Source organism: Cibotium barometz, chromosome 26 (genome assembly GCF_041138505.1).
Source record: "Cibotium barometz isolate CiBa-2024 chromosome 26, ASM4113850v1, whole genome shotgun sequence".
Taxonomy (NCBI): domain Eukaryota; kingdom Viridiplantae; phylum Streptophyta; class Polypodiopsida; order Cyatheales; family Cibotiaceae; genus Cibotium; species Cibotium barometz.
Window position 1 is genome coordinate 12,095,064 of NC_141071.1, and position 20,921 is coordinate 12,115,984.

Genomic DNA, 20,921 nt, shown 5'->3' on the forward strand with positions numbered 1-20,921 from the left:
ACCAGATGGCCCAGATGACTATATTGGATTTTGCAGTCGGACGGTCATTGCGACCAGATGGCCTAGATGACTGTATTGGATATCATAGTCACCCGTGGTCAATGCGACCAAATGGCCCAAATGACTATTTATGACTCTCGGGCGGTCCTAGAGACCAAATGGCCTTGAGGGGAAGTTTGAGCGATCCTAGTGACCACATGGCTCAGCACGGTTTCGATGAAACCAAAAAGGACAATTCATGAATAGGAGGATCAATATTTGTGCATTGCATATTGATGTATATCTGAATTTCTTTGACTTTGTGTGCTGTTTTTGATGCATGGACAATGCTTGGATTTATAGCATGTGATAGTCGACTGGGCTTCAGACTACATGGCCAGTACCTGGAATACCTAGTAGACGCGAATACCCATTTATTTTCTAATCCCTGTTATACAGGTTATGAAGAATATGTACCATCAAGAACAAGGACATCGGTCAAAGAAAGGCACAAAGATGTTGCCAAAGGAGCAGAAGGCACCACATATATCAAGAAAGACCAGATGCACAAGAGCACCAGATGGGACTAGTACCATATCTATGCCACAATTGAGGACAACTATGATATAAGAGGGAGGGAATGTAACTATTTGGTCCTCCCTGCTCTTTTCACATAATAGAACTCATGCCCGGACACATGAACAGGATGATGGACACATGGAAACACGGTTCCTAAAGTTGGAATTGGAAAAAGCACTTGTCTGGGTCAAAAAGCAAGAAAAAGCAAAAGTCAAACTTTGTTGACCAAAAGCTGAGGGCACCGTTGGAAAGAGCTCGTTGAATTGAGTCAAAAAGCTGTAAGCCGCTTTTTCAAAAAGCAGCTCCAGGGCCAAAAAGCAAGGCCCTGAAGTTAAAATCAAGAATTTTAATTATTATTAAAACAAAAGCAAAAGCCAAGTGATAAACAAAAGCAGAGCATGGTAAAAGCAGGCATCCCCTCAAGTATTTAAAGAGCCAAGCACCCTCTTGGTGGATCATAGAAAAACACTTGGAGGCTCATAGAAGAAGAACGTGGAAGAACTCCCTTGGGAAAAGCAAGAGCCTTATCTTCTACATCACCTTTCTACCTCCCCTCTACCAACAGCCCCCTTTGCAACACCAACCTCCGCTGCTCCACCCCCTGTGAAGAAGCGTTGCCGCCCAGAGCCACTTGTCGCCACCTACCGCCGGCGTCGCCACCGCCCAGAGCCGCCTCCGCCATCCGCCAATGGCGTCGCCGCTGCCCCAGAGCCAATCTTGGCCGCCTGCCGCCGTCGGCGTCTCCACTACTTCAAAGCCGGGGTTTTTGCCTCCTGTTTGCTGGATTTTCTGTCACTTGTTGGTTGCGCATTTACTCCTCCACCACCAGCTATTGGCTGTTGTCTGACTCTTCCATCAGCACCTCCTTTCAGCCGCCTTCTTTGGGAGGGGGGTTGCTTCCATTTGAAGAACCGGCACCTCCTCCTTTATTAGTGAAAAGATTGGATTGAGAAGAAAGAGCTTTTTGTGGATACTTGAGAACATCAGTTGGATTCTTTGAATTTTGGTACTAGCCCGGTGTAAGTCTCTTGTGGGTCATCCTCGAGGTGAGCTCGGCATCAGTTATCTTATGCCTCGATATCGACATCAGCCCGATCTCATCATCGACACCTTTGTTTGATATTGTATTCATTTGTTGTATTGGTGCTCGCTTGGAAAAGCCCGTGTATTGTTCCTAAAAAAAATTCCTGAAGAGGGGCCGGGGCCTATTCCCCGCTTAGCATGGTGTACTGTGTGAATCCCCTACTCCCATCTTTCTCTCCCCCTTCTCTCTCTCTATCTTTATCTCTCATACACGTGGTTGCATCTGTTACTGCACACCCCATTGGGCTTACACACTATATCACGGCTGACAAGTATCTTCGTTGCCTCCGGGTTGTATAGTCGATAACCCTTTGTGAAACGAGACCCAAGCAGGGGTCACCCCTTCCTGGACTCACTTCTCCAGTTAGCACTTTAATATACACTCTTAAAAGACAATAGCACAAGACAAAATAGCAAAAAGTAATTAACAACTCTGAGCATAGATAGATGACACCATACTGAGGCCGGAACGGCCGGCCCCCCCCCAAGGAAATGATATTATTACTTGGGAGAATTTGTTACAAGTACACGGGCCCAAGGCCAGATTTCCAATAAGCAATGCACAATGAAAACAAAGTATCAAACCCAAACATGTTTGTTGATGCCGAGTCTGCAGTCACCAAGGGCTGCCCCGTCCATAGCACCTTCCAGAGTCACACTTCGCGTGCAATCCACCCGTCCCTGGCACTACGGATCACGCCGTGCCAGTCCTAGCGATGGGGCACCCTCACGGAGTTGACTCGGTGAATGGAAGAGGAGTCCAGACATAGGAGAGCAGGAGAATTCCTCATTCTTCGCGATGAAAATCTTCTGGAGCCACCGTACAGCCAGTAGGAAGAGTGAAACAACCTGGGCCACTTGTAGGAAATGCGTATGTCCTAAATCCACGCGGATAACCCCACTGGTTTGACCTGCTATACCTGCTGTACCCTGCTGCTGTACCTGCTGTACCTGCTGTACGACCAGAATCAGCAAATAATGAAGGTACTGTACCTGCTGTACCTGCTGGTGTACCTGCTGTACCTGCTGTACGACCAGAATCAGCCATTAATGAAGGTACTGTACCTGCTGTACCTGCTGGTGTACCTGCTGTACCTGCTGTACGACCAAAATCAGCAATTAATGAAGGTACTGTACCTGCTGTACCTGCTGTACCTGCTGGTGTACCTGCTGTACCTGCTGTACGACCAGAATCAGCAATTAATGAAGGTACTGTACCTGCTGTACCTGCTGGTGTACCTGTTGTACCTGCTGTACGACCAGAATCAGCAATTAATGAAGGTACTGTACCTGCTGTACCTGCTGTTGTACCTGCTGTACCTGCTGTACGACCAGTTTCATGAGAATAATGAGTGCTCCAGCCTGTTTTCTCTAAATCCCAGCCAACAATTGTGTTTTCTTCCTCTAAAATGCAAGGGAGAGGGCTGGAAGTGAGGCGCCTTCCTCCCATGCAAAAGATTGGGTGTGGTAGGTGGGGTAGGTGGCCAACCCCCACCCCACATGCTATAAAAGGGTGCCCAGGCCAAAAGAGGGTGCCCACACTTATAAAGTGTCCACCTACTTTTAATGAAGTATGAAACCTGTAAGTTATAAGGCTTATAACTTAAAATAAGAATTTCCCACCTGTTCACACGCCACAAAACCTGTCAGAAGACAAGGCATTCCACGGCTCACGGGAGGGCATCCCCGACCCCTGAGCTAGACACACATGTCAGGCATGCAAACGAAACCAGTTCACGCGAAAACATTTCAAAGGCAGGCAAACATGAGTGCACAATGCAACATTGTTAAAGGATAATCTCCGTTCATGTACTTGCACAATACTTGACATTTCCGGGCACAAACAGGCCCACCGGAAAGTCAATTCCAGGTACACACACAGTGTACAATCCACCCGTCCCTGGCACTACGAATCACGCCGTGCCAGTCCTAGCGGTGGTAATCCAGAAACATACACCGTGTGCAATCCACCCGTCCCTGGCACTACGAATCACGCCGTGCCAGTCCTAGCGATGGAGCACCACTACGGAGTATGCTCATCCAGAGCCCAAAGCTCACACAAGAAGATAAGAGGACCATTAGATAGCTCAATGGTGACATCTCCCCGTCTTCTAAACAGTTGTCCGCAACTGAAAAGCTTCCAAATAGTCATGGAGAAGCTGCGGATAATCTTTTAAGTAGTCCTCATCAACCCACTTAGCATCAATGGGGAGATAGTTCTTGAACTTCACCAAATAGCGTCTTACAAGCTTGCCTGCAGATAGCTTACGCTCTTTATGAAACACAATCTGCTCTGGTTGCAAAATCTCTTCCAACTCATCCACTTCTGGTGGATCCTCAATGATAGGAAGACTTGGTTCCGGACCCACATACTTTCGTAAGAGGCTAACATGGAAAGCATTATGTATCTTCCAATGGGATGGCAATGCTAAACGAAAAGCAACTTCATTGATCTGCTCAATGACCTTGAAAGGCCCATAATACCTGGATGAGAGCTTGGGAAACATCCCCTCCTTACCAGATCTCTTACGGAGTCTAGCTTTTTCGAATTTCAGCAATACCCAATCATTTACCTTGACATCCAAATGCTTTCTATGCTTGTCTGCAGCCTTCTTATGCTTCTCTTGAGAACGGGCTATGGCTGTCCGTACCTGTGCAAAGGCAACATCCAAGTCCCTGACAAAGTCATCAGCAGCAAAAATCTCATCCTTAGTACGTAGGATGGGAGGCAATACCACTTTGCCATAAACTATCTCAAAGGGAGCCTTCCCAGTAGAAGCATGCAACGTGTTATTGTATGCAAACTCCACAAGTGGCAAATACTTTTCCCACAAAGTCTTTTGATCAGCTACATAGCATTTGAGAAGGTCCAATACGGCTGAATTTGCTGCTTCACTTTGACCATCGGTTTGAGGATGAAAAGCGGATGAAAAATTCAGCTTTGTGCCCATATTGTCAAAAAGTGCTCTCCAGAAGAGACTGGTAGTTCGAGGATCACGGTCACCCACAATAGATTTAGGCATACCATGATGCTTGAATACCTGTGATAAGAAAACTTTTGCCATATGATCTGCCTTGATCGTTTTCTTGACCGGCAAGAAATGAGCTTGCTTGCTAAACCGGTCAACGATAGTCCATATAGCATCATTACCTTGCTGAGTGCGAGGCAAATCCATGATGAAATCCATAGCTATACTCTCCCATGGCTGCGAGGGAATAGGCAATGGTAGAAGCAACCCAGGAGACTTGTGACGATCAAACTTGACCTTTTGGCAAATGAGGCAAGCACGTACATAAGCCTCAATGTCCTTCCTCATCCCTGGCCAAAAGAAGTAGCGTTCAACCATATGAGTAGTAGGTAGAATACCTCTATGTCCTGCATACGGTGGAGCATGGCATTCTTCCAACACTTTTTGCCTCAAATCTGTGAGCACACAAAGGCAATTATCTTTAAGGAGATACCCATCTTTGATCACATATGATGCATGAGTATGACCAGCCACCAAATCAGCCCATAAATCTGAAAAATCAGCATCTATATGGTACTTATTTTGCATAGACGACAAGTCTCCATGAGAGGCAATTGAGATAGAAGCTACATACGGCCTTCGAGACAATGCATCGGCCACGACATTCTTCTTTCCCGGTGTATGCACAATCTGAAAATGAAACATAGAGAGGAAATTTGCCATCCGCATATGCTTCTCTGAGAGCTTAGTTTGTGTGAGAAAATACCGTAAGCTTTGGTTGTCGGTCTTCACCATAAACTCTGCACCCAGAAGATAGTGCTTCCAAATGGTCAATGCATGAATCACTGCCAATAGCTCCTTCTCATAGATCCCCAAAGAAAGCTCCGTATCACGCAAACGGCGGCTCTCAAAGGCCACGGGGTGTCCTTCCTGGTTTAGGACAGCACCTAAACAATCTCCACATGCATCACATTCCACAAAGAATGGCTTGTGCAAGTCAGGAATGATCAACACGGGCCCAGATATGATTGCATCCTTTAGTGAATAGAAAGCTTTGCTTTCCAATGAAGTCCACTGAAAGGAGACTTTCTTCTTTGTCAACTGATGAAGAGGGGCAGCAATCAAAGCAAAATGCCATATGAACCGTCTATAGTATGAGCATAACCCAAGAAAACTACGAACCTCATGCACTGACTTGAGTTCAGGCCAATTCTTGATAGCCTCAATCTTGGCGAGATCCATTCGTATGCCATCTTGAGAAACAATGTGCCCAAGATAATGAATTTCGGAGAGGAAGAACTCACTCTTCTTAGCATTGATGTGAAGTCTATGCTTTCGGAGTTCTTCAAAGACTATGGCCAAATGCTTTCTGTGCTCTTCTTCACTCTTGGAATAAACCAAGATGTCATCGAAGAAAACTCCAGTGAACGATCGATGATCTCTAAAAATCATGTCCATCATACGGTTAAAAGTGGCAGGAGCATTTGTAAGACCGAAAGGCATAACAAGATACTCGTACAAACCAAATGCTGTCCTGAAAGCGGTCTTATGCACATCCTCTGGTACTACCCGTACTTGATGATATCCACTCTTCAAATCAATTCGGCTGAAATATGCCGAGCCATCCAATCTATCCAAAATATCATCAATACGAGGAATAGGAAACCTATTCTTGATGGTTAGTTTATTTAGAGCCCGATAATCCACACACATACGATAAGAGAGATCCTTCTTCTGCACTAGAAGTACGGGAGAGCAATACGGTGAAGAGCTAGGGCGGATCAAACCTTTTTGCATGAGCTCATTGACTTGCTTCATGATCTCCTCCTGCTGTGATGCACTCACACGGTATGCCGGCCTATTTGGTGGAGAACTGCCAGGCACAAGGTCTATACGATGATCCTCCGGCCGTGGTGGTGGTAGCTCCCCTGGAAGTGAATCTGTAAAGCAATCTTCATATTGTTTCAAAAATTCCAGCCTATCACATGTGAGAGAATCAAGAGAATGATCAACATGGTCTACTCTATCACGAACAAAAATCATGTACGAGCAAAGACCCTTTCTCATGGCTTTATTTATTTGAATGTGGGATACAATAGAGATAGAATTCCCTTCCACACCGGCATCAATAACATGCTCTTTGCCCCTATGCATAAATGTGATCCGGTTGGTCTTGTAAGCCTTGCGAGGATCAAGACGGGAGTGCCAAGGCTTTCCAAGCAATACATCACACCCATTTAATGGTGCAATGAGAAAGTTCTCATGGTCCAAATATCCCTGAATATGCATGCGAAGCTTGCCAATAAGGGGTGTGACCTTGACTTGCTTGCCAACAAATGCACTTCCGGCCTCAATCTCCGGTCCCATGTCATCCACACTAATGCCCAATGCTGTAGCCATTTCCAATGATATGAAGTTGTCCGTGGCACAATCATCAAACATAAATAATGCGGGTTGATCTTTGAGCTGTCCCCATGCCTTGCATACCATCCTATCCAAAGCATCATGGGCTGTCCCCCCTTGTACATCGGGCACCATATGCACATTAACCTTGGTTTCCTTTGCATCCTCTTTGCCTGCTTTCTTTGGGCATTGCCGGACCATGTGATCTTTACTACCACAAGAAAAGCACTTACCGTCACGTATATATTGCACCCTTTGTTCCGGAGTAAGTCCATAGTTAGGCCTTTTGTTGGGACGCTTCTTCTCTGAGGTACTTTCAGCTTTTGGAGCTCCCTTAACTTCATTGGAGTCCCTTTTAGGTGGCTGTCCACCCTTATGCAGATTTGGGACAGCCTTGTCCTTCCCCTTTTGAGCATGTCCATCTCTATAATTTTGCTTCAGCTTTTGTTCCAATTGTTCGGTGGCCAAAGCAGCTGAAATGAGCTGTTGTAGAGTGTGGTTTGGGTACAACTCCAAGCCCGATTGGTAAACCGGTTGGAGTCCCGATTCAAACTTTCTCTTGCGTTCCTCATCATTTACCTGCATAATAGGGGAAACTTCCAAGAGTGTTTTCCAAAACTTGGATACATAAGCATGAACTGACTCACCTTCATTCTGCTTAACCCAATCCCACTTCTTGCGGATGTTCTTCTTGGCATTAGGGGGTAAGAATTGGGCATAGAATCTAGTTTTGAATTCAGCCCAAGTGTCCACGGGAGTGCCTGAGAGCTTTTCTGCAAGCCACCAATGAGCGGCCGTGCCCTTCAAGAACATGCTGGCATGCCTCACCTTGGACTTTTCTGAAAAATCCTCATCACTAAAAGCAATGTCAAATTGGGAAACAAATGACATAACCTTGGAAGCATCAAACTCACCATGATATGTCTCGAACTTGACGGATTTGTCCCCGGCTTTGAATTCCTTTTGCTTATGAACATGATGCTCATAATCCCCATGCGTCCTCTTGATTCCACGTTCATGTGGATCAGCCCTGGCATCCATAGATGCTCCTGCATACTTAGGTGGCATACGTGGACGTGAACCATGTGCTGTACCTGCATGGATGTGTGTAGCCCCACCACTTTCTCTTGCAGCATAAGCATGATCCGGAAAGGATGTGGAGATGGGAGCATGAAGAAATGGCTCTTCATGGGAGAGTTCAACAGGTAAAGTAGTAGTACGGGGATGTCGATGCTCTCTAAGCCCATGAGAAACCTGCAATGATGAAGAATGAGGCTTGTAACGATCATCTCTAGAAGTAATGTTACCTTCACAGGCATGGCTATGCCTCCCATATAAGGTAGAATCACGTCGGGATGTAATGGAAGGCTCCTCTTTGTGGACAGCAGATTTCAGCTTTGGAGAGGCTATCCCAGGCATGTCCACCAATGGAGATCTCTTTATAACAAGCTCCCCATCCTGGCCCTGCAATACATCACCCTTATCCACTAAGAATGAAAGAGCTAGCTCACGAGGTTTCAGCCCTGATCCACGAGCCAAAGCTTCAAAGTCTTGAAAGACGGTTGCCTCCTTTTTCTTTGCATCTAGCACTTGTTGAATGTGTGGGTCCTCACGTAGGCTGGCCAATTCCATCTCCCTGGCATGGAGAAGTTCTCGCATACGCTGAATTTCTGCATTCATGGCACTTGGCTCTTGCTCTTGCTCCTGCATTTTCTCCTTGCCACGGGACGGCTGTCCCAACCATACATGATCACGGGCATAAGGCATCCGTCCACTTGCTTGTGTTCCACTGGAGTGCCCCTTTGAATTTGGCACTTCCTTGCTACTTGCTTGGCTAGCCATAATAAGAGTAGAGTCACTAATGGAGAGTGGTCAGGAAGCCTTTGGATCGTCTCCCAATGTAGAAAAAGGAAGATCCGTGCTCTGATACCACTGAAACGAGACCCAAGCAGGGGTCACCCCTTCCTGGACTCACTTCTCCAGTTAGCACTTTAATATACACTCTTAAAAGACAATAGCACAAGACAAAATAGCAAAAAGTAATTAACAACTCTGAGCATAGATAGATGACACCATACTGAGGCCGGAACGGCCGGCCCCCCCCCAAGGAAATGATATTATTACTTGGGAGAATTTGTTACAAGTACACGGGCCCAAGGCCAGATTTCCAATAAGCAATGCACAATGAAAACAAAGTATCAAACCCAAACATGTTTGTTGATGCCGAGTCTGCAGTCACCAAGGGCTGCCCCGTCCATAGCACCTTCCAGAGTCACACTTCGCGTGCAATCCACCCGTCCCTGGCACTACGGATCACGCCGTGCCAGTCCTAGCGATGGGGCACCCTCACGGAGTTGACTCGATGAATGGAAGAGGAGTCCAGACATAGGAGAGCAGGAGAATTCCTCATTCTTCGCGATGAAAATCTTCTGGAGCCACCGTACAGCCAGTAGGAAGAGTGAAACAACCTGGGCCACTTGTAGGAAATGCGTATGTCCTAAATCCACGCGGATAACCCCACTGGTTTGACCTGCTATACCTGCTGTACCTGCTGTACCTGCTGTACGACCAGAATCAGCAAATAATGAAGGTACTGTACCTGCTGTACCTGCTGGTGTACCTGTTGTACCTGCTGTACGACCAGAATCAGCAATTAATGAAGGTACTGTACCTGCTGTACCTGCTGGTGTACCTGCTGTACCTGCTGTACGACCAAAATCAGCAATTAATGAAGGTACTGTACCTGCTGTACCTGCTGTACGACCAGAATCAGCAATTAATGAAGGTACTGTACCTGCTGTACCTGCTGGTGTACCTGCTGTACCTGCTGTACGACCAGAATCAGCAATTAATGAAGGTACTGTACCTGCTGTACCTGCTGTTGTACCTGCTGTACCTGCTGTACGACCAGTTTCATGAGAATAATGAGTGCTCCAGCCTGTTTTCTCTAAATCCCAGCCAACAATTGTGTTTTCTTCCTCTAAAATGCAAGGGAGAGGGCTGGAAGTGAGGCGCCTTCCTCCCATGCAAAAGATTGGGTGTGGTAGGTGGGGTAGGTGGCCAACCCCCACCCCACATGCTATAAAAGGGTGCCCAGGCCAAAAGAGGGTGCCCACACTTATAAAGTGTCCACCTACTTTTAATGAAGTATGAAACCTGTAAGTTATAAGGCTTATAACTTAAAATAAGAATTTCCCACCTGTTCACACGCCACAAAACCTGTCAGAAGACAAGGCATTCCACGGCTCACGGGAGGGCGTCCCCGACCCCTGAGCTAGACACACATGTCAGGCATGCAAACGAAACCAGTTCACGCGAAAACATTTCAAAGGCAGGCAAACATGAGTGCACAATGCAACATTGTTAAAGGATAATCTCCGTTCATGTACTTGCACAATACTTGACATTTCCGGGCACAAACAGGCCCACCGGAAAGTCAATTCCAGGTACACACACAGTGTACAATCCACCCGTCCCTGGCACTACGAATCACGCCGTGCCAGTCCTAGCGGTGGTAATCCAGAAACATACACCGTGTGCAATCCACCCGTCCCTGGCACTACGAATCACGCCGTGCCAGTCCTAGCGATGGAGCACCACTACGGAGTATGCTCATCCAGAGCCCAAAGCTCACACAAGAAGATAAGAGGACCATTAGATAGCTCAATGGTGACACTTTGACTCCATACTGTATCCAAAGAAGATACACTTTCTGCTCTTACAATCCCACTTGGTTCTGGATGAGTCTAGAACATACACAAAACAGTCACAACCAAATGTCCTGAAATATGCAGGTGATGGTTTCTTACTTGAGTAAGCTTCTTGAGGTGTCATGCCCCATTGCCCTTCACTGCCTTTGTGTAACTTATGTTAAGGATATGCATTGTACCTCGGCCCAAAAAGAATTTTGCAAACCTTTGCCTTTGAGCATGCTCCGCAGCATCTTCACCACTGCGATTCTTGCCCTCGGCAACACCGTTTTGTTGCGGAGTATGAGCATCTGTCAAATCTCTCTTGATCTGATGTTCCTTGCAATAGGCATTGAACTCACTTGATGTGAAGTCTCCTCCTCGATCTATTCGAAACTTCTTCAGCCTCTTTCTTGTCTCATTCTCTACCAAGTTATGACATACATTGAATTTTCCAAAAATACATCCACATCTTCCTATTAAAGTCATTGATTAGTAACAAGAAATAGAAAGAACCACCCGATGCACTGGTTGGCATTTTACCACAAGATCTACTTCTACAAGCTCTAAAGGAGCCTTGGCATGATTCTTGCTTTCCTGTGGAAATGCATGCCGATGCTACTTGCCCATCATGCAAGCTTCACACACATCTGACATCTCTGAAAATGCTAGTAAATATGCGACAATCCCAGACCTTTGCATCTCTTTCAAGTCTACAAAGCTCAGATGCCCAAATCCCTCATGCCATAGCTTGCTTCTGTCCACATCGGCTCAGGCTGTAAAAGCCAACAACTCATACAAGTTGTTGCATCGGATTCCTTTCCAAACGACATTGCCGTTGACATTTGTGATGATTGCACCAACCTTATCGAAGAGAACCTTCAAGTCATGGTCAACTATGGGTGCAACAAACAACAGATTCCTCTTGATGTTTGGAACATAAAGGACATCGGACAACTTCTTAGTATCACCATTGCTAGAAACAAAAGAAATGGTACCTAAACCCATGGCTAGGCATTTGGCATCATTCACGACCGCTACTAGGATGGACTCTCCCACAAGCTTGAGGGAGTTATACAAGCCCCTTTGATTGGCCATATGTCGGGATGCTCCATTGTCGATGATCCATGAAGCATCAGATGATGAGAAATGTTCTGCTTTTGCACAGATTTCTTCTATTGCCACAAACAACTCCAATTCTGCTTCAGCACTGTTCTCGAACTCCTTCCAAAGCTTCAAAGTGCCATTCTTCTCACATGCTTCCTTTAGTCTACATGCTTTGACCACATGACCAGGCTTGTCACAGTAGAAACACTTTGCCTTACATTTCTTCTTCTTTTCACAAGCAATGGGGTTACCGGAGCCCTTCTCCTTGCCTTTGCGGAGGATGCCGCGCCGCTACCATCTCTCTCTTTGAAACGCATCTCCTCCTCCATCACCATTGTGCCAAACTCCTCAAAAGCAAGAGACGGATTGCGCACCCGCATGTTCAATGAGGTCACCAAACTATCATACTTCGGGGGCAACACTCTAATACACCTGCGTGTGCCAACTCCTCGTCGCTGGTCTTAGTGATCCCCACGCTGCCATGACCAACCCACCATTTCATCCAACTGGGACCATATTAGACTACAACTACGTGCCGTAGGGACTTCCACAGCCATCTGAGACCATCTGGACCCTCAAACAGTTTGCTGTCCAAATGAGGGTGCCAAGTCTACACAAGCCGTCTCCTAACCATCTAAATAGAGCACATCCGTCACTCACACAAACATCACGAGGGTGGAGCATTGAGCAAGTGCTTTTCCAACAAGAAATACCTGAGTTTGGGCGACAAAATTAAAAAACACACACGACTCACGCAAACCTTGCTTTCCTGTCTCCGCGTTTAGGTTGGCTCTGATAACATCTATAACACCCCAAGGATCAACCCTAAAACATATGCTAAACACAGGGTGCACGCAAGCTCACCACCCAACCACAGTCCGCATCCATAGACCTCCCTCGAGCCAAGGGCTAGGGCTCACTCCCACAAATCCATGCCAGTCTACCCTAGTGTCCCATACCACCAGTGCCTACCTGTACTACAAGCCCTTGGCAAGACTATCTGTGATCCGCCATGTCCACAGCAAGAGTATGACAACTCTTGCTCCGAGCACAAACCAACTGTCCAGCCAATAATGATAATAACCCATAAGTCACTTATATATTGAGTCGTGACTCCTACTGCTATAACTAACCACACATTCATAAATAGCCAGTATCCATGGATTTATTAATAACGAACCCTAGCCACTTGTATATGCCAACTTTCCCTAATCTCAAGGCTGCCCTAACCTTGCCAGATTAGGCCCGATTAGTATTAGGTACGTAACGGCTAGCCACGGTCACACCATGGCCTGTGAGTGTAGTGGCCCAGCAAGGAAGGAAATACTTTTTCCCTACAAGAAAGATGGCTACTAATTTCTCGTGGCTGAAACCAAACCATATGCAACAAGTCTTGGGTGACTTTGACAGAATACCCCCTTCTCAAGCTGAAATGGAAAGCAATGAGAAGATATGCAATAAAAGTGCCTGGCCACCTTAAAAAACCAAGAAATCATTACCATTTATATTTACACACACACACACACATGTATGTGTACATATTTATATGCATATAACATATACACAGACTTGTGCGTGCGATTAAATATGTACACACACACACACACACACACATAGAAGGCAAATTGAATTTTGTTATTTTAGAGTGCCAACCGCCTTGTATGGCTTATGTTTCATTGCTTCCCATTTGTCTGAGAAGCCATGGGCAAGGAGTATATTTTTTAATTGCTTCCCATGTTAGTTTGAGAAGCCATGGGCGAGGGGTATATCTTATTCTATCAACATCATCCAGGGCTTGCACGTGGACCCATCTGTTCTGCATATTGTTTGGTTTTAGCCATGAGAAATAAGCAGTCTTCCCAGTTGTGTGTCGATTATCGTGCACTCAACAAGCTAACTATCAAGAGCAGATTCCCGATGCCTCGAATTGACTATATTCTCGAGAGGCTGCATGGAGCAAAGGTGTTCTCAAAACTGGATTTAAAGAGTGGGTACCACCAAGTACGGATTGTAGAGGGGGACATCCCCAAGACAGCCTTCCGTACAGAACGGGCCCACTATGAATTTGTGGTCATGCCATTTGGTTTGACAAACGCCCCAGCTACATTTAACCGCATGATGATGCGTGTTTTCCGGGAGTTGATTGAAAAAGTGTGTTCATATTTCTGGACGACATACTAATATTTTCAGCGACGGTTGAGCAGCATGACGCTGATGTGGAGAAAGTTCTTAAGTTGCTGGAAAGCAACGAGCTCTACGTCAATGAAAAGAAGTCAGAATTTTATCTGTTCCAGGTGCATTACTTGGGATATATAATTAGTGTTGAAGGCATTCGACTTGATCCGGCTAAAGTGGCCGAGATTGTTAACTGGGAAGTACCTCAGACAGCTTATGACATTAGATCATTTGTGGGTATATGCCAGGCATATTCCACCCACATCAACAAGTTTTCTGCTCTCTCAACAGATCTCACCGATCTGCTAAAGGGAGTGAGAACAAGAAGGCAAAAGATTCGAATGACTCCACGAGCGTTGGAGGCATTCCAGAACCTCAAGGTGGCTTTGTCAGAAGCGCCTTGTTTAGCCCTTGTCTCGTGGGACGAACCATTTCAAGTGATCACCGATGCGAGTAACATCGCAATTGGAGGTGTATTGCAACAGAATGGTCATCCAGTAGCTTACATGTCTCGTAAGTTACTGCCCGCCGAGAAGAACTACTCAGTCTATGATCGTGAACTCCTAGCAGTTATACAGGCCTTGAAACATTGGAAACATTTCCTGTATGGCCGTGACTTCGAGGTTCGCACTAACCATCAGGCATTGCGCTGGATTCAGACGATGCCAAGTGCACAGTGGAGTGATCGACAACACCGCTGGAGTCGGATATTCCAGCAGTTCGGTGGTATGATTGAGTACCTTCCAGGAAAGGCCAATCCAGTGGCCGATGCTTTGAGCAGGAAGGAACAAGTGTCTACGATTCAAACCACTAGACTTGATCTTGTTGGTACAGGACTAGAGGACATGAAGCACACGTACGCGGATTCCGAGGAATTCGGTACTCAGTGGGAACAGGCATTGGATGCCACACGACCATGCCATTTTCTGATACGCGATGGTTGGCTTTTCTACAAAGGCCGACTATGTGTCATGAAGTCATTTCGGGCAGCTCTTCTCCATGATACCCATGACGCCATTACAGGTGGTCATAGGGGCATGAATTCGACTCTGGAGAAATTAGACCGGCAATACTATTGGCCAAAGATGAGGCGTGATCGTGTTTACATATGTACAACGCTCTGACATTTGTCAAAAGGTGAAAGCTCCTCGTGGAAAGAAGATAGGGTTGTTCCAGCCCTTGCCAATTCCCGAGGATCCTTTCCAAGACATTTCCATGGACTTTGTCACGAATTTGCCTCCCAGTCCGAGTAAGCGTAATACGCAGTGCTTAACTATTGTTCATAGGTTTAGCAAATTTGTTATGCTTATTCCGAGCCAATGTGACCGCCGAGGATGTTGCCCAGTTATTCATTCGGCATTGGTACCCGATTGGCGAATTCCTAGAACCATAGTGTTAGACCGAGATTCCAAGTTTACCAGTCATTTTTGGAGGGCATTGTTTGATAATTTTGGTACTAAGTTGAATTTTTCCAATGCATTCCACCCACAGACAGACGGCCAGATAGAGATATACAACCAGTTGGCCTTTGATGTGCTGAAGCGTTATGTCCACGATCAGCAAGGTAAGTGGGAATCGTTTTTGCCTTTAATTCAAGCTGTTTTGAATGACTCTTTTTCTTCAGCTATTGGCAGGACTCCAAATGAGGCAACATTTGGAAGACCTTTCTAGTCGTTGTTAACCAGGACTTCGTCTTCAGTACCAGAGGCGAACAGAGTGATGGAGTCTTACCGGGAGATTCTAGAGTCAGTAAAAGACAGATTGGCTAAAGCGCAAGAGGCCTACACTTGACAGGCCAATAAAGACCGAAGGGATATGAAGTTTTCGGAAGGAGATTGGGTTTATCTTTGGATAATGAAGCAAAGATTGAAACAGGTGGGCAAGCGATGCCCAAAGTTGTCTTTCAGGAGCTTCAGACCTTTTCCCATCGGAAAAAGATTAATGAGGTGTCTATGCAGTTAAAGCTACCTCCGAGTTGGACTATGCACGATGTATTTCATGTCAGTTGGTTAAAGCCATATGCAGGTCCACCCCCTTCAGAGGTCAAAGACGAAGCGAAACCAGACATTGTGGATGAAGCAGAAGTAATGGTTCCAGAACAGATCCTTCTGCACCGTTTCAAGCATGGCTCAGGCCGAAGACTACAACAGTTCCTCACAAAGTTTCAGGACCGAGGAACTCATGAAGCGGTATGGCTCGACAAAGCGTTCTTCGAAGACTATTCGGCGTTATTGACGGATTATTTGGAGGCTATGCAGCTTCCGTCAAGTTAAGCAGAAGGCGATGTCACGTGCATCCCACAGCGTTCTTCGAAGACTATCTGGCGTTATTGACGGATTATTTGGAGACTATGCAGCTTCCGTCAAGTTAAGCAGAAGGGGATGTCACGTGCATCCCGCACTTGGATGCCACGTAGACGTTTCTGTCCAGAAGGTGCAGGACCTGGGATGCTGAACTGGTCCCATGTGAGCCCAGTCCGTGTGACGAGTCAGCCAGGGATCCATCTTAGTCGTCCGAGGTGAGGTGTGCATTGTCTTGCACATAAGTCCAAGGTCAGGTGTGCACTGTCCTGCACATGAAACAGTGCCAGTCCGCGCTGTGAGTCTCCCTCTGGAATGATGTCAGTTGTTCTGTATGTTTGGTCTGCCACCAGATATCAGACAGCTGTGTAGATGTAGGTATGCAGCAGTTGTGGACACAGGGAAGGCTATGGGCCACCCAAAAATGGAGCCAAGCAGCCCCAGGACATGCCCACCAGCCCAAGGAAGGGCTGGGCTGGCCGACAGGCTGGGCAGGCTGTCGGCCAGCCCAAGGAGAGGCTGGGCAGGCTGTCAGCCTGCCCAAGAGGGCTTGGCCAAGCAGCCGACTAGCTCTTGGGCCAGCCCAGCCAGTTGGCTAGCCATAGGGCAACCTAGGACTGCAGGCGGCCAGTGCCCAGGCGCTGCCCAGCAGCCTGCGCTGGACTGGACAGCAGCCCACAGGAGCAGCCAGGACAGTCCAATGTGAAAGCAAGGCATTTTCAGCATTTTATATTATTAAAACCAGTCGTGGAGGTAAAGTGAACCAGCCGACTGCTCCTGATGAGAAGTATAAATAGTGGAGGCCATAATCCCAATGATTCATCCAATTTTTCACCAAGTGCTCAAGCAATCCAAGGGGCCAAGACAGCCAAGGGCTTGCTAACGCAAAGGGGTGAAGGATTCAAGTCAAGGGCAAGGTATTCCCAGCCAAGAAAAGGTCCGGTCCAAGATTGCTGTATTTTCTTTCAGTTTTCTCATCATTCTAATAAAGCAAATACACCATTCGTGGTGGGGACCCTACAGAGGGTAATTGGGACCCAATATTGTGTCCTCTCCATCTCTCTCTCTATTTTCTGCACTTCTCCTTCAAGTTTGTGCGTTAATTTCCGTCGCGAAAAGAGTGCTGAATTCTGAGTTTTGAAGTTACCGATCTTTCTCCGAAGCTTCCGCATATTACATCAGAGTGCACTATATAGGCCTAAAGACGCGGGACAACCATGACGGATGACCATGACTAGCCACATAGGTTTGTGATCCTAGTCGACATAGAGATGGGCCTTAGATTGCACTATATAGGCTTAAAGACACAAGATCGCCATGAATTAGACCACATAGGTTTGTGATCATAGTTGGTGCCATTGTATGTGAGGTAGATTTGATTCATAAAGAACTCTGATGCATCTTTGTGATTTTGCCACCGCCTCACAATATCATAACAAGGTGATGTCTAAAACTAAAGTCTACCTACCTTGGTGCCTCCCGATTTTTAACTAATGGTCCACACCTACCTGTAGCCTATCTAACAGTGTGCCAAACCAAGTAATATGATTTGGGCACTAAAGCCTCCATTTGGGCATCTTAGGCCCATGTATCAAGTAGCTCAACCATCGCTTCTTCTCATAATGGGGGCCCTATGAACTAACTAAACCTGTTACAAAATGAGTAAGGTTGGACATTGATGTCTAAAACTATTACCTTTAGGATAGTTAAAGGCAAGCGACTGAAGGGGTTGGAGACATGTGCATGAGCATGCTCTTAGAAGGCCTCGCCTTCCTTCTTTTTTGGATTAGGAGACATTCTTCCATAGCATAGTTAGCTTATTAATATGAGCATGTATACATTCATCAATCTAGGCCTAAATACTAGTTCTGAAGCTACCTAATTATTTAGTAACCCCTTATACATCATGGCTAGTTGATGGATTGGATGGAGTCAATGCAAGGGGGAAACTACAAGATCTCAACTATCTTTGGGAAGAGAGAGCAAAATAGGGGGCGAGAGAGAGAGAGAGAGAGAGAGAGAGAGAGAGAGAGAGAGCGAAGAAGAAGAAGAAGAAGAAGAAGAAGAAGAGGAAAAGTATATTAAAGTTTACAAGAGGCAAAAGGGTCTATGAGACCTAAAGTATTAGTATGACTCGATGAAGTAATTGTATCATTAGGGGAGAAAAAGAGAGAACAAAACAAGAGACGCGAGAGAGAAAGAGTGAAGAAAAGGAAGAAGAAGAAGAAGAAAAATATATTAAAGTTTACAAAAGACCAAAAGGGTCTATGAGACCTAAATTATTAGTATGAGTCTATGCAATAATTGTACCATTAGGAAAGAAAAAGATGAACAAGCTATCTATAAAAACAACCATGTGAGTGATAGAGTTACAAGGTAGCCATAGGTGGAGTGATCACACTATATAGGTGCCATCTCAAACCTACTCTTGAGATCCATTGTTTGTGGGGGAGGCATTTCTATTTCTATAAGATGGATCTCTATCATGTGGAAGGTTGCCTCGATCGATATATATATATATGTGTGTGTGTGTGTGTGTGTTTACAAAAATCACTCTTGAGTTATTCGAAATTACATTTCTAATTTTATATTGGGAATACTCATGTGTATTGTGCCAGTGGGTACATGTGATTTGATATTATGGTTGTCTATTTCTCTTGACAGCGTCGGGATTAATTGATGTGATTCAATTGATTGTTTAACTAACGTGGATTATGTCTATAAGTATATGTAATGAGATGTGCGAGGGTACCGATTGAGGTGTCACACTATGCGAGGGTACCGATTTGAGGTGTCGCACAAATGGTGGATTGAGTGGTGCTGAGAAGACAAATATCATATGTTAACCATGATATTTTTGTATTAGCATTTAATTGATCATTTATAGTCTATCATATGGCTAGAGTTAATGTGCGTATGTACACAAGTAGATATGTATGCATATACCCATTTATATTTGTTATTAGGCGATGGTTTTATCATGTGTTAACCTTAGAAACTTGAGACAAAGTTATTTATATATAAAGTAAAAGCCCAAAAGTGAAATAAATGCTATTTATGGCTCTATGGGTTAAAATATGAATATGACATAAATACCATGTGTGGAAGATGGAGCCACATAAGTGGGGGAGAGGATTACATGTAACTCTAGTACTTAAATATAACAAAATGGACTTGTGAGGGGTGGGAGAAAAGAAGGGAGAGGTACATATTTATAAGCCCAAGCCCCCTCCCCCATGCTTTCCCTAATAGCTTAGGACATGTATGTATTTTTAGCATGCTTTTATGACAAGTAAAACCTTTTTATCTAATTCTTATAGTGCCTAACATCTCTCATCTATATTTACCTTGTTTTTTTTCTTTTCCATTCTTATTCTATTTATTTTAGCCTTGCCTCTTTTATTTTTGGCAAATTGTGTGTACGGATCCTCATGCTCCAATTTTGGAGTCTCTTTATTAATAGGACCTTATCCTTTTAGCCTTAGCCTTAGCCTTAGCCTTTGATCTAAACCCTTTTAATTTAATGAACCTTAGCCCTTAGTCGTTTATATTAATTTAATTTGTGCACCATGTACATGCACATCACCAAGTTTCTAGTTTAATTATTTTATGAACCCACTTATTTTTACCTTAATCCCCGGTCTTATACACTATTTGTGGGACCTTAAGTTTAAATTTTTCGTGACTAGAATTATTGATTCCCTTGTGCATCTTAAACCTTAGTCTAAAACAATTCAATGTGTACATGTGCAAGGCCCATTTGACTAATTTATTTAACTCAAGATTTTATACATATCTAGGACTTAAAATTATTAAATTCACATATAAAAATATTATTCCTCGACTTTAGGACCTTTTTTTTCTCTATAGATTCGTGTTAAAAATTATGCTACCCCCTAGCACATTATTGTGCATAACCTTAACTGTGAGGTTCTAAGGCTCAATACTACAATTTAAAGGTTACACATTCTTTTTTAAATACTCAAGAGAACTTTTGATTTGGAAATCAATCATTTCTAAGGTTTTTATAATATCAAGAGTATTTTCTCTCCAAAATTGTTACAACATTGGTATACCTTGTAAGAGGTATCTTACATCCTCCCCACTTATAGAATCAATCATTTCTAAGGTTTTTACAATATCAATGGTATTTTCTCTCTCCAAAACTGTTACAACAATGGTATACCTTGTAAGGGGTATCTTACATCCTCCCCACTTATAGAATCAAGATATCCTCATCTTAGTGAGTAGAGATATTTCTTTAGTATCTCTTCCTCGTCCTCCCAGGTGGCGTCTTTGATCGAATAGAACTTCCACTCGATCAGGTACTCTTAGAATCTATCTCAGGTTCAAGTCTCAACTATCCTTAGGCAGGTACAGTAGCCTACTCGTCGTCGAGGACATGATCGGGATCACGGACATATTTCTTACGTAAGCTAACACGGAATACATTGTGGACTCAAAGGTTAGGGAGTAGAAGAAGTTTGTAAGCTTGCTCTCCTATCTTTCGAGTTACCACATAGGGTTCCGTAATACCTCGGTGATAATTTCTTGTATTATCCAAAGGAGATAGAACTTTGCTGGGGTCGAGCTCTAAGGAAAACCATATCCCCTTCTTGAAATGCACAATTAGATCT

At 44.9% G+C, this 20,921-nt stretch overlaps 2 protein-coding genes across 2 annotated transcripts in view; both read right to left on the reverse strand.

Moving 5' to 3' along the window:
* Positions 1-20,921, reverse strand: part of LOC147623672 (arogenate dehydratase/prephenate dehydratase 6, chloroplastic-like) — a 40,774-nt gene that overhangs the window by 18,495 nt on the left and 1,358 nt on the right. The gene's annotated exons all lie outside the window — the stretch shown is intronic.
* On the reverse strand, positions 3,753-8,723 carry LOC147623673 (uncharacterized). The gene is made up of 3 exons (XM_086820043.1): positions 5,377-8,723; positions 5,245-5,300; positions 3,753-5,065 (listed from the first exon to the last, which is right to left on the reverse strand). The coding sequence occupies exons 1-3, from the start codon at positions 8,721-8,723 to the stop codon at positions 3,753-3,755; spliced, it is 4,716 nt and encodes a 1,571-aa protein (XP_086676169.1).